This window comes from Mya arenaria, chromosome 4 (assembly GCF_026914265.1).
Source record: "Mya arenaria isolate MELC-2E11 chromosome 4, ASM2691426v1".
Taxonomy (NCBI): Eukaryota; Metazoa; Mollusca; class Bivalvia; order Myida; family Myidae; genus Mya; species Mya arenaria.
Genome location: NC_069125.1, coordinates 3,305,407 through 3,322,508, shown reverse-complemented (window position 1 = coordinate 3,322,508; position 17,102 = coordinate 3,305,407). Strand labels below are relative to the sequence as shown.

At 36.6% G+C, this 17,102-nt stretch overlaps 2 protein-coding genes across 5 annotated transcripts in view; one reads left to right on the top strand and one right to left on the bottom strand.

Moving 5' to 3' along the window:
• The first annotated feature begins 5 nt into the window (after positions 1–5).
• LOC128230367 (malate dehydrogenase, mitochondrial-like) lies at positions 6–15,489 on the top strand. The gene is made up of 8 exons (XM_052942578.1): positions 6–163; positions 1,179–1,431; positions 1,846–1,955; positions 2,355–2,480; positions 3,436–3,540; positions 5,271–5,342; positions 6,213–6,365; positions 14,768–15,489. Exons 1-8 carry the CDS (start codon positions 98–100, stop codon positions 14,891–14,893), a joined length of 1,011 nt encoding a protein of 336 aa, XP_052798538.1. The 5' UTR covers positions 6–97; the 3' UTR covers positions 14,894–15,489.
• Positions 15,488–17,102, bottom strand: part of LOC128230365 (tetratricopeptide repeat protein 37-like) — a 44,710-nt gene continuing 43,095 nt past the window's right edge. For all 4 annotated transcript variants that reach the window (XM_052942574.1, XM_052942573.1, XM_052942575.1 and 1 more), the window contains exon 36: positions 15,488–15,728. In XM_052942574.1, coding sequence (XP_052798534.1) covers positions 15,648–15,728 — 81 coding nt within the window. In that variant the 3' untranslated portion in view covers positions 15,488–15,647. The remainder of the gene's footprint in view (positions 15,729–17,102) is intronic.

The following is a 17,102-nucleotide window of genomic DNA, read 5'->3' as shown; positions in this document are numbered from 1 at the left end:
GAATATATAAATACATCTGCGCATGTGAACAAGTTTCACTTCCGGTCAATTTCATATAGCGGAGTCTACAAGCTTCAAAATTGTGTGTAAAATCACAATGTTTTCAAGATTTGCAAAGCCGACTGGTAGTTTGCTATCACGAGCATTTTCAACCACTCTCTCAGTAAGTATACACACCTCTGCATTTGCTTTCATTTATTGAAAACGGACTGTCAATGACATTTTGCAGCGTGTGCCGTGACACTGACAGTGTGGGAAAATCATGTCGAATTGACCATGACATTGAAATTATGTAAAATAACCTGGACAGTTTTATTTTAATTATTGACTTTATTTGTTTGTACACAGATCAAGTTATATCTAAATGAGAACCTCAGATATTTCAACAATGTCAGATTGCCTTTGAAACCTGATTTTCGTGAAGGACGCAAACAAGGGGAGTAACTCCCAGTAACTGGAACTGATGAAAATCACAGATTTTTTGACCTTGTACATTTTTATAATTATCTGCAATGTGTCTGTTTTGGATAAATTAGCACCCATCTGTTTTATTGTATTATACAGTGGTTTTAAATTCCAAATGAACTCAAATTATTGAAGGTCATTCTGCAATGCATTTTAGTCATCTACACAAACTTGAAGTGAGCACAGTTGTTTAAAGGGGGTTCAATTTACTTAAAGGATTAATTGAGATTTTCATTTTACTAAAAGTATTGTTAACATTTAGGGTGAAAACTGGCATTGAAAGACTGGCTTCTGTAGATCAAGTACATTACAAAATGGCATAAGTATAGTACACTCAACCACAGGGGCAGGTTGCATTGTTTTGACACACCCCGGCCCGTTTTTTTTTTTTTTTTTAGTAAGAATATGATGTGGTAACTAACTTGTGATAACTGGCAAAAAAATTTTTTTTAATTTTTATTCTATTATCTTTGTAAAGGGTGACGACTTGACCCTGAATTTCCATTTATTTGCCGACATGACGCTGTTTAAGAGACCATAACTTTATCAAATCTTAACCAAACTCTACATTTTTGATTTATGATTCACTTATGTGTTTGAAGTTTGTGAGTTTTTTTGTTCTGTTGTATGTTTAGTGTTATGCATAAATTGTTAAGTGCATCTGGTGGTTACAAATGGTTAATTTTAAAACCATTTATTCATTATCATTTCAGAACAACGCAAATGTGGCCGTTTGTGGTGCGAGTGGTGGTATAGGCCAGCCTCTGTCTTTGCTGCTTAAATTGTCCCCATTTGTAACACGCTTGTCACTATACGATATTGCACACACGCCCGGTGTGGCAGCAGATTTAAGTCACATATCAACAAAAGCATCAGTGAAGGGATACCTGGGACCCGATGAGCTGCATGATTGTCTAAAAGGCGCAGAGGTTGTTCTTATTCCTGCAGGAGTGCCAAGAAAACCTGGTAAAATCATTTTTCTCTGCCTTTGCATATAGATTCATTTTTAAGTAGAATTTAGTAGTATTTGAGCAGATGCATGCATATTTTTTTATGACAGTGGTCGAAATTAGAAGAAGCCTGCAAGCCCTGCACTGGTAAAATGTGTTCCAGGTTTGCTCAATTTCTTAATTTTATATAGCAGGGCTTGTTAAAAAATTTGATGTCCTAATATTAGTGTAAGAATTCGGGCTTGTTCATCCAAAAGTCTAATTTTGATGACTAATTACTATTTATTTATGAGAACAGCAGCTTCCTAATGCTTTAGCTTGAACTGTTAATGTCCTAAATGATAACTGAAGTAAATGTTATAAGTGCTTTATAATCTTAAAAAATGGAATTCATGTTTGCTTCTCATTCTTATTTCACATAACATTGCAGGCATGACAAGGGATGACTTGTTCAACACAAATGCATCCATTGTGCGGGATATTGTGAATGCTATTGCCGATGTCTGCCCAAAAGCCATGATTGCTATTATCACCAATCCAGTAAGAAACTAGATTAAATATTGTAAGAATCTATAATTAGCAATTGTATGGCTCTAAAAGTCTCCTGAAATTTTTAAAAAACATATCCACAAATGAAACATTAATCTACATAATATATTTATTTTTATGTCATTGCATGACCTTGTTGTTTGAACTTTTTTATCACTAGTAGTGATCTTTTATTTGAAACATCAAACGTTCAAGACATTTTGATTGAAACAGAACAAAGAAATCAGAGAAGTGTATATGTAGCTAGCTTAAATGATGTAGATATATTTACTGAAGGTCAGCCCTTGAATGTTTTTAAAGTGTGAGTGTGTGTGTGTGTGTGTGTGTGTGTTATTGAGTGCAATACCATCATAGCTGTGTGAATCTGAGAAAACACTCTTTGTTATTCAGGTGAACTCAACAGTACCAATTGCGGCTGAGGTCTTAAAAAAGAAGGGAGTCTACGACCCTAAACGTTTGTTTGGTGTGACAACATTGGATACGGTCCGATCGAGCACTTTCATTGCAGAAGCTAAGGTCAGCTGCTTTGTATTAAGAATTTGAAACTGGAAGTATGAACTTCCTATATTGGAAGTTTTTCACTGAAATTTGGAAGTTTATGTTTCCCTGAATACAATTTTTTTTTCCCAGTATTTTTTAAATAGTATGTTCAAAACCAGATACTTTGAAACTATGTCTTTCCAAATTCACAGATTTATTTTACAATAATTCATGTTACTTCAAAACTGATTAAAATTGTGACCATAAAAGTAATATTGACACCAGGTTTTGATATTTTGAACTTCCAAGCTTTTGACTTTGGAAGTTTTCTTCAAAATTATGAAAGTTTTTGTACTTCCAAGGAATTAAGTTTGGAAGTTTTAACCCATTTCTAGGGAGTAATATACTTCCAAAATTCCTTTAACGGAAGCCCTGTGCTTAAGTATTCTGCATAAAGGCAAATACTTCCAGTGATTTTTTTGGTGCAATTTACTGCCTTCTAAAAGGCTGTTTCCCCTTGCGAAAAACTGTCCATTTTTCCCAAAATTTTATAATTTTTTCCCAATTTGATAATGTCCATTTACTCCATTACATTAATGAATTTCTTGGAAATATAAACAAATCTTGACAATTCTTACTCTTTCACATCATAATGTATGCATAAAAACGTTAAAACATGTATATTTGCAACTATTTTAGCTATTTTGGCCTGATTTTGTATTTTTCCCAAAGGCGACATATTTTTCCCAATTTGCAAGGCACAGGCGGTAAAAATAATTCCAATTTTTTTACTGTCTTCATTATCGATACCGGTAATAATTATTTTGAATTGGCATTCTGTTAAAACCACTTTTAATGTAAAGCACATCACATAGTTTCATGACATTATTTAGGCTCGAGGATGTGGCTTTTACTTTTATTTTTTTTAACATTTATTCACTTCAAGGCATGTTGAACTTTGTTGAAATGCTAAAACATATTTCATCACCAGGGCCTGAGTGTAAAGTCAGTGAATCTGCCAGTTATCGGTGGCCACAGTGGAGTCACGATTGTTCCTCTCATCTCCCAGTGTACACCACAGGTCTCCTTCCCACAGGTAATATACAAGGTGTTAGGCCGTCAGATTAAAGTCAGTGCACCTGCAGTTAGCAGTGGCCATGTTGGAGTCATCTTTTTTGGAATGTCCATTTAATCTTTCAGTGTACCCCACTGGTGTAAATAAGCTTGGAACTAGAATTCCTCAAATTAGATGTGTATTGTAGCCAGTTGCGAGTGTATAAAAAAACCTTGACCTTTGGCCGAATAATCAGAAGGGGCATCGTTTTACTATGACCAGTGTTCATACCAATTTTGAAGACTATATCAAGTTGTTCAAAGGGTATGGATTGGAACTGAAAGTGCCCATAATTATGCCCCCTTCGAAGAAGAGGGGTATATTGCTTTGCACAGGCATGTCGGTATGTCGGTCGGTCCGTCGGTAGACCAAAGCTTGTCAGAGTGATAACTGAACAATTCCTGGACGTATGGTCATCAAACTTCACATGAAGGTTGGGCCTGACCAGTGGATGACCCCTATTTATTTTGGGGGTCAAAGGTCAAGGTCACAGTGACCTTCAATGGTAAAATAATTTTAAAGCTTGTCCGAGTGATAACTCAACAATGCCTGCACCCATGGCCCTCAAACTTGACATGGAGGTTGGGCCTGACCAGTAGATGACCCCTATTGATTTTAGGGGTCAAAGGTCAAGGTCACAATGACCATGAAAGCAAACTCGACAATTCTTGGACCTATGGTCATCAAACTTGACATGGAGGTTGGGCCTGACCAGTAGATGACCCCTATTGATTTTAGGGGTCAAAGGTCAAGGTCACAGTGACCTTGAAAGCAAACTCGACAATTCTTGGACCTATGGTCATCAAACTTGACATGAAGGTTCGCCCTAATGATATAAGGGGTCAAAGGTCAAGGTCACAGTGACCTTGAATGAAAAAAACTTGTCTTGTGATAACTTGACAATGCCTGCACCCATGGCACTCAAACTTGACATTTAGGTTTCTGGTGACCAGCTGATGACTCTGGATTTTGAGTTCATAGAGTCAAAGGTCATGACGGTCATAACACACTTTATCCTCACACTTTAATGGTCATAATCTTAAAACAGCAACAAATCAGCTGTCATTTCGGTCCATGCATATTTCATTCAATTGTCCATATAATCCTGACAACATGGCGCTCAGGGGGGGGGGCATAATGTTTGACAAACATCTCTTGTTTTTATATTGAGTCACATTGACCTATTGACCCCATAATCATTAGAAATTGTCTTCTGACCATGAACAATGTGCATACCAAGTCTGAAGACTCTTTACCAAGTTGTTCAAAAGTTAATGACTGCAAACAAAAGTATTTAATGTGTACCCTACTGCCGAAAACAGAGCCCTTTCATTAATGCAATCATATTCTTGGTATAAGGAACTAGTTATATGAATCAAATTTACTAATTACATGTACTATTAATAAAATGGACTCCTCCAGGCTACAGTAATTGGAATATCAATATATATATATTCTTAACTAATAATCATTTTAAGACTGTGCTAGTTTATAGCATTCTCTCAACATTATCATTAAATACTGTTTTCAAGTTGTGCATACTAGTCACTATTACAACAGTGTATAAATATCTCAATTAATTGCATTGACTTCAAAAAAATAGAATTTCTGTAAGCGGCATATGAAACGACCTCACATGTTACCATTTGGTTGTTGTGGAATTTTAGTGCTTTTACAAATCTTATAATCATCCATTAAACATCTTTTTTTAGGATGTACGAGACAAATTGACCGTGAGAATTCAGAATGCTGGCACGGAAGTTGTAGAGGCCAAGGCTGGTGCTGTAAGTTATCATTTTTCTTAAGGGATGTAAATAAAAAATTATGCGTCTTTATTATGGAGATAAATGATGGAAAATATAAAAAGAAACATACATCATAAACATGTACGAAGAGTATATTTAAGGAATGAATTGCGGGGTTGATGTCATTATCGGGGTATGAATGCAATTGGGTTGGTCAATGTGTGTGGAGTCCGAAGGACTCCATGCGTACTTTGACCATCCCAATTGCGTTCATATCCCCGATAATGACATCAACCCCGCATTTCATTCCTTATATTTACACCAATAGTTCATTATTTCATTCAAGAATTGTTAAAAAAATTCTTCATTTAATTTAAGAAAACCTTTAAGTAATCCGTTCTTACCCATTCTGTTAATAGAACGATCCGACTATAACCGGAAACATTTTTTTCAAATGACGTCACAATAACGCGGGAAAAGATCAACCACTTGAAATCACTTTAAAACGTAAAATTGAAACACTTCTGGTACTATTATATTTGAAATATAATAAACTAACACTTTTAAAAAATGTTGATCTATATTTTACGGGACCTGCAGACACAATACAACCAATAACAAGATCAGTAGCTTTCATGTATATTGTTATGCAATGAATTACGATCCAAACATATCCGAAGATGTTGCGTTCATCGTTTTATGAACGCAATTGCCGAAAGGCAGTTCATTTAAGGAATGGAAGTTGAGGTGTAAATATATATATATGTGAATGTATAATTGAATGGTTAGTTATTAACTAATCCTATAGAATTAAAAAATAAGATTTGGAGAGACTTGCGGCTATTTTGACCAATCTTAAAATTTTACCCAGCACACACCTGTTTACATTCCTGTTCTCCTGTATGTCAGGGATCAGCCACCCTTTCGATGGCATACGCAGCTGCTCAGTTTGCTGAGAGTCTGATTGAGGCGATGAGCGGAGCTGTTGGGAAAGTGGAGTGTGCATACGTTGAGTCCACTGAGACCGAGGCCAAGTACTTTGCCACTCCTGTCATGCTTGGGGTAAGTATGATCTTAATGACTTCAGATTGATCTGATTTTGTTTGAATAGATACAGGAATGATAAACAGGGCTTTTTCTACAGTTCCCACGGGTCCATTCCATTCCAAAGCAAAATGTAAGATATTTTTCCCAATCTTCAGAAAAAAAATCCCAATCAAAAGGGTTTTTTTTATGAATGACTTTTTAGCTGGACTATTCAAAGAATAAGGAGGGCTATACTACTCGGCCAAGCGTCGGCGTCCGGTTAAAGTTTTAGGGCAAGTTGGGATTTTCACTTATAAGTCCAATACCCTTCATTCAATTGATTTAATACTTCACACAGTTGTTCAGGGCCATCACACAATGAGGTAACATAACTCCATATTATTCTTTACACAGATTATGGCCCCTGATTGACTATGGAACTAAGGTTAAAGTTTTAAGGCAGGTTGGGATATTTATTAATAACTTCTATACCCTTCGTTCAATTGACTTAATACTTCACACAGTTGTTCAGGACCATCACACAATGAGGTTACATAGCTCCATATTATCCTTAATACAAGTTATGGCCCCCGATTGATTTACGTTAAAGTTTTAGGGCAGGTTGGGATATTTATTAATAACTTCTATACCCTTCGTTCAATTGACTTAATATTTCACACAATTGTTCAGGACCATCACACACTGAGGTTACATAACTCCATATTATCCTTAATACAAGTTATGGCCCCTGATTGACTTAGGTTAATATTTTAGGGCAGGCTAAAGTTTAGGGCAAGTTGGGATTTTCACTTAAAACTCCAATACCATTCATTCAATTCACTTAATACTTCACACAGTTGTTCAGAGCCATCACATAATGAGGTTAGATAAACTCTGTATTATCTTTTATACAAATTATGGCCCCTGATTGACTATGGAACTTAGATTAAAGTTTTAGGGCAGGTTGGGATATTTATTAATAACTTATATACTCTTCATTCAATTGACTTAATACTTCACATAATTGTTCAGGACCATCATCCAATGAGGCTACATAACTCCATATTATCCTTAATACAAGTTATGGCCCCTGATTGACTTAGGTTAAAGTTTTAGGCAAGTAAAAGTTAAGGGCTAGTTGGAATTTTAATAAAAAAACTTCTATACCTTTCATTCAATGCACTTAATAAAATTCAAAATTATTTACAACCATCTTACAACAAGAAACATAACTCCATGTCAACCCTAAATACAAATTATGGCCCTTGAATTTTTTTATTTAAATTTCTTTTGAAAGGTACATTTTTATATTCTTAACCACATTTTCATAAAGGGAAAACAAGTTATTTGAATGACTTGAGTCATTGTTCAGGTGGGCTGGTGGGAGGGCAGCATCAAAGTCACCTTATGTATTGAATAATTTTAGTAACATGTAGGTTTGACATAAAGAGACCAAACTTGGTAACATTACATCGTTATTGTATTCACTACTAAGTCAAAGGGGCATAGTCGAGTGAGCTGTCTAACGACAGCTCTTGTTACCTGTACTGGTTCCTTCAACATCATGATGAATTGTGTGATGTAAAGTTTTTGGAGTAATTGAATTCAGAAATTGTTGATTTACATCACATTCAGAGATCAGTATAAAATATTATCTGTTACGATTTATTGCAATTGATATTTCTTTAACCCATTGACAGGTCATTTGAAAGGGAAAAGAAACTAATATTTAATAATTTCCTCATTCGCAAGAGATTTGAAAGCTCGTTCTTTTAACTGTAAAATTTCCCTATTTTGCAAAGCAAAATTTCCCAAAATGTCTAGGGTCTTTTTCCCAAAATGGGCAGCTTTCCCAAACCTGCTTTGGGCCTGATCAAAGTTCAGTTGCTATACCTGTATAAATGATTCAATAACTTTATTGTTAATTCACATTCATCATTTGCTACATTCAATTCATGTCCTTGATGCATTCTGCAAGAATTATTATCAAGATATCTATTTTTGTAACTGACTAAGCCAGTTGTTTACAACCTGATGTAAGACATTTATTACTTGTCGTATTAAGCACGAGCCCTGCGAAGAACTGTACCACCTTGTTAAATATTAAGGTTTTATATGGACCTTCAATTGACTGCTCATAGTTTTGTAAATCATTCACTGACTTAAAGCAGCACTCTCACAGATCGACTATCTTTTTTATGCCAACCTTCAAAAAAGAGGGGTTATATAGGAAGAGGGGGTATATTGCTTTGCACATGTCTGTCAGTCCGTCGGTAGATCAAAGCTTGTCCGAGTAATAATTCAGCAATTTCTGGACCTATGTTCATCAAGCTTGACATGAAGGTTAGGCCTGACCTGTAGATGTCCCATATTGATTATAGGGGTCATCAGGTCACAGTGACCTTCAACGCAAAAAGGTTGTCAAAGCTTGTCTGAGTGATAACTAAACAATGCCTGGGCCTTTGGTTATCAAACTTGAAGTGGAGGCTGGGCCTGACGAGTAGATGACCCCTATTGATTTTAGGGGTCTTCGTATCAAAGGTCAAGGTCACAGTAACCTTGAGCGCAAAAAACTTTGTCGTGTGAAAAAAAATTGTGATAACTCGACAATGCCTACACCCATTGCCCTCAAACTTGACGATTAGGTTGGGGTGTGACCAGTAGATGACCCCTATAGATTTTGAGGTCATAATCAAAGGCCAAGGTCACAACTCATGTTGGTAATTAAAATTTACGTCATATTTATTATTCCCTGCTGCTAAGAGGATATATGTTTATCTGCAAATATCAGTCATCATCTGAACATGAAAACCTGTATCTTCTATCCTCACTTTGAATGGTCATAATCTTAAAACTGCCTCAAAGGCCGCCTCAAAGGCATCCAGGCATCCAATGTCAATGACAAATCAGCTGTCATTTCGGTCCATGCTTATTTTATTCAATTGTCCAAATATACCTGACAACATGGCGCTCAGGGGGGAATTATGTTCCCCAAACATCTATTGTTTAATTATGCCCCCACAAAGTGGCGGCATATAGGGTTGCCCTTGTCCGTACGTACGTCCGTACGTACGTACGTCCCGAAGATTGTTTCCGATCTAATTCTTGAAAACCGTTTGTCCAATCCTCACCAAACTTTACATACATGATTGTGACCATAATATCTTGATAAAGTTCGATAGCCATGGAAATCGCTTTTGTCATTAAGGAGTTACGGCCCTTTATTTGCAAAAAAAGACTTGAAAAATACGTCCCGAAGATTGTTTCCGATCTAATTCTTGAAAACTGTTTGTCCAATCCTCACCAAACTTAAACTTGTATAAATGATTCAATAACTTTATTGTTAATTCACATTCATCATTTGCTACATTCAATTCATGTCCTTGATGCATTCTGCAAGAATTATTATCAAGATATCTATTTTTGTAACTGACTAAGCCAGTTGTTTACAACCTGATGTAAGACATTTATTACTTGTCGTATTAAGCACGAGCCCTGCGAAGAACTGTACCACCTTGTTAAATATTAAGGTTTTATATGGACCTTCAATTGACTGCTCATAGTTTTGTAAATCATTCACTGACTTAAAGCAGCACTCTCACAGATCGACTATCTTTTTTATGCCAACCTTCAAAAAAGAGGGGTTATATAGGAAGAGGGGGTATATTGCTTTGCACATGTCTGTCAGTCCGTCGGTAGATCAAAGCTTGTCCGAGTAATAATTCAGCAATTTCTGGACCTATGTTCATCAAGCTTGACATGAAGGTTAGGCCTGACCTGTAGATGTCCCATATTGATTATAGGGGTCATCAGGTCACAGTGACCTTCAACGCAAAAAGGTTGTCAAAGCTTGTCTGAGTGATAACTAAACAATGCCTGGGCCTTTGGTTATCAAACTTGAAGTGGAGGCTGGGCCTGACGAGTAGATGACCCCTATTGATTTTAGGGGTCTTCGTATCAAAGGTCAAGGTCACAGTAACCTTGAGCGTAAAAAACTTTGTCGTGTGAAAAAAAATTGTGATAACTCGACAATGCCTACACCCATTGCCCTCAAACTTGACGATTAGGTTGGGGTGTGACCAGTAGATGACCCCTATAGATTTTGAGGTCATAATCAAAGGCCAAGGTCACAACTCATGTTGGTAATTAAAATTTACGTCATATTTATTATTCCCTGCTGCTAAGAGGATATATGTTTATCTGCAAATATCAGTCATCATCTGAACATGAAAACCTGTATCTTCTATCCTCACTTTGAATGGTCATAATCTTAAAACTGCCTCAAAGGCCGCCTCAAAGGCATCCAGGCATCCAATGTCAATGACAAATCAGCTGTCATTTCGGTCCATGCTTATTTTATTCAATTGTCCAAATATACCTGACAACATGGCGCTCAGGGGGGAATTATGTTCCCCAAACATCTATTGTTTAATTATGCCCCCACAAAGTGGCGGCATATAGGGTTGCCCTTGTCCGTACGTACGTCCGTACGTCCGTACGTCCCGAAGATTGTTTCCGATCTAATTCTTGAAAACCGTTTGTCCAATCCTCACCAAACTTTACATACATGATTGTGACCATAATATCTTGATAAAGTTCGATAGCCATGGAAATCGCTTTTGTCATTAAGGAGTTACGGCCCTTTATTTGCAAAAAAAGACTTGAAAAATACGTCCCGAAGATTGTTTCCGATCTAATTCTTGAAAACTGTTTGTCCAATCCTCACCAAACTTAAACTTGTATAAATGATTCAATAACTTTATTGTTAATTCACATTCATCATTTGCTACATTCAATTCATGTCCTTGATGCATTCTGCAAGAATTATTATCAAGATATCTATTTTTGTAACTGACTAAGCCAGTTGTTTACAACCTGATGTAAGACATTTATTACTTGTCGTATTAAGCACGAGCCCTGCGAAGAACTGTACCACCTTGTTAAATATTAAGGTTTTATATGGACCTTCAATTGACTGCTCATAGTTTTGTAAATCATTCACTGACTTAAAGCAGCACTCTCACAGATCGACTATCTTTTTTATGCCAACCTTCAAAAAAGAGGGGTTATATAGGAAGAGGGGGTATATTGCTTTGCACATGTCTGTCAGTCCGTCGGTAGATCAAAGCTTGTCCGAGTAATAATTCAGCAATTTCTGGACCTATGTTCATCAAGCTTGACATGAAGGTTAGGCCTGACCTGTAGATGTCCCATATTGATTATAGGGGTCATCAGGTCACAGTGACCTTCAACGCAAAAAGGTTGTCAAAGCTTGTCTGAGTGATAACTAAACAATGCCTGGGCCTTTGGTTATCAAACTTGAAGTGGAGGCTGGGCCTGACGAGTAGATGACCCCTATTGATTTTAGGGGTCTTCGTATCAAAGGTCAAGGTCACAGTAACCTTGAGCGCAAAAAACTTTGTCGTGTGAAAAAAAATTGTGATAACTCGACAATGCCTACACCCATTGCCCTCAAACTTGACGATTAGGTTGGGGTGTGACCAGTAGATGACCCCTATAGATTTTGAGGTCATAATCAAAGGCCAAGGTCACAACTCATGTTGGTAATTAAAATTTACGTCATATTTATTATTCCCTGCTGCTAAGAGGATATATGTTTATCTGCAAATATCAGTCATCATCTGAACATGAAAACCTGTATCTTCTATCCTCACTTTGAATGGTCATAATCTTAAAACTGCCTCAAAGGCCGCCTCAAAGGCATCCAGGCATCCAATGTCAATGACAAATCAGCTGTCATTTCGGTCCATGCTTATTTTATTCAATTGTCCAAATATACCTGACAACATGGCGCTCAGGGGGGAATTATGTTCCCCAAACATCTATTGTTTAATTATGCCCCCACAAAGTGGCGGCATATAGGGTTGCCCTTGTCCGTACGTACGTCCGTACGTACGTACGTCCCGAAGATTGTTTCCGATCTAATTCTTGAAAACCGTTTGTCCAATCCTCACCAAACTTTACATACATGATTGTGACCATAATATCTTGATAAAGTTCGATAGCCATGGAAATCGCTTTTGTCATTAAGGAGTTACGGCCCTTTATTTGCAAAAAAAGACTTGAAAAATACGTCCCGAAGATTGTTTCCGATCTAATTCTTGAAAACTGTTTGTCCAATCCTCACCAAACTTTTAAAACATGTTTGTGACCATAATATCTTGATCAAGTTCGATAGCCATGGAAATCGCTTTAATCATTTAGGAGTTAGGGCCCTCAGATTATCCTGAATAATCATTATGGCTTATTTTCTGTGACAAAAAATCGAAGTGGGGGCATCCGTGTCCTATGGACACATTTCTAGTTTTTGTCTTGGAATGAATAAATCTTTGGGTAAATATCTAGAAACCAGTGATATAAGACTGGTGACAAAATATCAGATTGCAGTTTTTGAACCAGGTTTTCACATAGTTATTAGAAGGCCGATCGTCGTCGTTCTGGCGGACGGCCTGTGAAATTAGTTATTAAAATGACAAACGTTATTGTTCGGGCGGGCGGTGTCAAACTCACCTATGAAACTGAATAATTTCAGTAAGAGTTGATCTTAACTTGGTCTATAGGAAGAGTTTATGGAAACCTTTCATGGGATTGGGTTTCGGGTCCCTATGGTCAAGGTCACTGAGTCTGATACTAAAAATAGAAAAAGGGTTAAAACTGAATAACTTAGAGTTGACATATCTTGACTCAACATGGTTTAAAGGAAGAGTTCATGGATACCTTTTATGGGATTGCTTTTCGGAACCTTAGGGTCAAGGTCACTGATACTAAAAATAGAAGAACGGTTGAAACTGAATAACTTTAGTTAGGGTTGACATATCTTGACCCAACTTGGTATAAAGGAAGAGTTTATGGATACCTTTCATTGGATCGCTCTTGGGGTCCCTAGAGTCAAGGTTAAGGTCACTGTTACTAAAAATAGAAAACGGTTGAAACTGAAAACCTTTAGTTAGGGTTGACATATCTTAACCATACTTGGTATAAAGGAAGAGTTTATGAATACCTTTCATGGGATTGCGTTTAGGGTCTCTAGGGTTAAGGTCAATGTCACTGTTACTAAAAATAGAAAAAAGATTGAAACTGAATAACTTAAGTCAGGGTTCACATATCTTGACCAAACTTGGTATATAGGAAGAGTTTATGGAGACCTTTCATGGGATTGCGTTTGTGGTCCCTAGGGTCAAAGTCACTGTTACTAAAAATAGAAAAATGATTGAAACTGAATAACTTTAGTCAGGGTTCACATATCTTGACTAAACTGGGTATAAAGGAAGAGTTTATGGATTCCTTTCATGGGGTTGCGTTTTGGGTCCCTAGAGTTAAGGTCAAGGTCTATGTTACTAAATATAAAAAAAAACGGTTGAAACTGAATAACTTTAGTTAGGGTTGACATATCTTGACCCAACTTGGTATAAAGGAAGAGTTTATGGATACCTTTCATTGGATCGCTCTTGGGGTCCCTAGAGTCAAGGTTAAGGTCACTGTTACTAAAAATAGAAAACGGTTGAAACTGAAAACCTTTAGTTAGGGTTGACATATCTTAACCATACTTGGTATAAAGGAAGAGTTTATGAATACCTTTCATGGGATTGCGTTTAGGGTCTCTAGGGTTAAGGTCAATGTCACTGTTACTAAAAATAGAAAAAAGATTGAAACTGAATAACTTAAGTCAGGGTTCACATATCTTGACCAAACTTGGTATATAGGAAGAGTTTATGGAGACCTTTCATGGGATTGCGTTTGTGGTCCCTAGGGTCAAAGTCACTGTTACTAAAAATAGAAAAATGATTGAAACTGAATAACTTTAGTCAGGGTTCACATATCTTGACTAAACTGGGTATAAAGGAAGAGTTTATGGATTCCTTTCATGGGGTTGCGTTTTGGGTCCCTAGAGTTAAGGTCAAGGTCTATGTTACTAAATATAAAAAAAACGGTTGAAACTGAATAACTTTAGTTAGGGTTGACATATCTTGACCCAACTTGGTATAAAGGAAGAGTTTATGGATACCTTTCATGGGATTGCGTTTGGGGTCCCTAGGGTCAAGGTCACTGTTACTAAAAATAAAAAAACAGACACAGGCTGAAGTTTTTCTGTCAATCATTGAAAACCTTGTTGCGGCGTTTGTTGTTAATATTTACGTTCAAAAATCAAAGTTTTGTGGCTAAAAGCATTAACACTTCAAGATAAATGATATTTTAGGCTTAAAACATCAATTTTGGCACATAAATATGAAAAACTGCCATCTAATTCATTGTCAGCAGTTTTATATCACTGGTGTCAGACATTTACGCACAAACTGGCTCATTCTTAGGCAAAAAAAAAGAGAAGAAAAGTTGTCAAAACAGTCAATCTCTGAGAGTACAGCTTTAAGCCAATTCATAGTCAATTTATAACTGTTGTTGTAACATCTTTTTTCCAGAAAAACGGGGTAGAGAGCAACCTGGGCATTGGAAAATTGCTTGATTACGAGAAGAAACTGTTGGACGCTGCAATGCCAGAACTTCTCGCCAACATCAAGAAAGGCGAAGACTTTGTGAACAAGTAGAATAGACATTCAGTTCACTGGAGAAACAATGTTGCAATTAGTTTGTGTTTGTGATATAGTGGGAAAAATTTATCTTGAACTAGCTGATTTATCATTCTTGTGTTTGTTAGCGTTGTTTTTTTTGGTTTTGTGAAGATTCCGAAATTGATCTTAAAAAGAGAGTTTAAATTCAAATTTATCAAGACTGTCCGGTACTTTGCACAGCTTTAACGAATTTTAACCACTGATTAATAAGTACCCCTCTAGTAAATAAATGTATATATTTAACAACCTGCACCATGTACATGTAGTTCTTGTTATTAACTTTTGATCTTGGTAAGGTTGTTTACATTTTCAGATGGAACTAGTTCAACAGTTCCTTTCACAATTATGTGTAGTATGGTGTCTAAGTGCTCTATATCAGTTGATGTGCTAATGTATTGGGTGTACATGTATGCTTGTATTTTCACCACTTCAAATACTAGACCACTAATAGTGTTATGAAAAAGTTGGAACTGCTGTGCTGCATGTATATAGATCTCCCTTCTGTGGTCAAACTTGTAACACAAAATATATTGTTAATGTATTTTTATGGAAAATAAAACTCAGTAACTGTTGATTCTCTTTATTTGTTGGTCCATTTTACATATTGCATCACAAAGTTCATCTTAAGAACTCTAGTATTTTCTGACGAATGATGACTTCCGAATCAGTATTCTTAGAAATTATGAATGTTTTGTTTTGTCAGAACAGACAGTTAATATCGTAACATCCATCATGGGTTTTCTGCTAGATATTTCCTCATAAGGTTGAAGAAGTCTGTGGCTTCCTTCTCCTCTCCATAGTCGGTCATCAACTGAAAAACCATCACATACCTCTGTAAAGTTACACAAGCTTGGTTTGTTGTACAAGATAACCATTATAGAATTGGGGTTTGAAAATGGGACAAATATATTTTTGTTTGCGTTTTGCACTGAATTGACATTTTCAATAGGCATTGGAAAATGTTGATTAGCTTGGGAAGGAGAAATTATCATGCGAAGTGAATCACTCGTTGATGGAAAAATCCATGCCTAATGGATTCTTTGTTTCCCGAGCCATCTATAGACAAATCTGAAAAAACCCCATCTGTTCCCAAGAATTAAACTAGAGCAAGCTTACTATATTTATAAAGCTACCGTTATGTAATAAGAAAATGGTTTGGAAGCTTAAGTTCACTATGAACCATAAATATGTTGAGAGCTATTGATTTATGAACCAAGATTTATTACACTTAATAGCATGGTGTGGCATACATTTCAGACCAAGGTACCCCTTTCATATACCAAAATGTAAAAAAAAAAATCGAGTTGGAGACCGAAATTGGAACCGGTCTCGCCAAAATTGCAGTTCAGTGTTGTATCCACTGTGCTATGGAGGCTAACCCGAAACGGTTGGAATATATAAGCTTTATACCTAACTTGGTAATATCACGTGATAACATCGACTAGCCAATCACGCCTAAGGAATGAATTCCCCTAGCTATACATACCTAGTAATCTTTTTAATTGGAAAAATACGAAAAAGCTGCGATAAATAAACTTTCTGGTACTTCAGGAAGTAAGTTTCAATGCATTGTACCCATCGATACCAAGTTAATGTCAGTTTTTGACCATTTTTATGCCCCCACAAAGTGGCGGCATATAGGGTTGCCCTTGTCCGTACGTACGTCTGTCTGTGACAGACAGACGTACGTACGGACAAGGGCAACCCTATATGTCATGTATCATGTATTTAAATTCTGATATATATGTATGTGTGCATGATAGGTTAACCGTTTGCATGTAATAAAATGTTTGAAACTTGACTTCTTTTTAAAGGCATATACAACAAATTAATTCCAACTAAAAACAACCAGTATGACTATTTTAAAAACAATTTAAACACCTATTTAAATGCATAGAAAAGTTGTCCAGGACACACCAGAACCCACCATTTGACAATTAAAATCTCAAAATTTTCCGACCTACAGGAGGGGGAACCCCCCTCCCGCACCCTCCCCCATTCTCACTTCTCCCTAAAATTTTGGTCTAGGATGAGCCCTGCTGTCTGTACGTACGTACGTCCCGAAGATTGTTTCCGATCTAATTCTTGAAAACCGTTTGCCCAATCCTCACCAAACTTTAAACACATGTTTGTGACCATAATATCTTGATCAAGTTCGATAGTCATGGAAATTGCTTTAGTCATT

Coding starts and splice junctions, on each gene's coding strand:
- LOC128230367 (XM_052942578.1), top strand. CDS start 98: ATGTTTTCAAGATTTGCAAAGCCGACTGGTAGTTTGCTATCACGAGCA. Junction 164..1,178: donor CATTTTCAACCACTCTCTCA/GTAAGTATACAC, acceptor TTATCATTTCAG/AACAACGCAAATGTGGCCGT. Junction 5,343..6,212: donor TAGAGGCCAAGGCTGGTGCT/GTAAGTTATCAT, acceptor CCTGTATGTCAG/GGATCAGCCACCCTTTCGAT.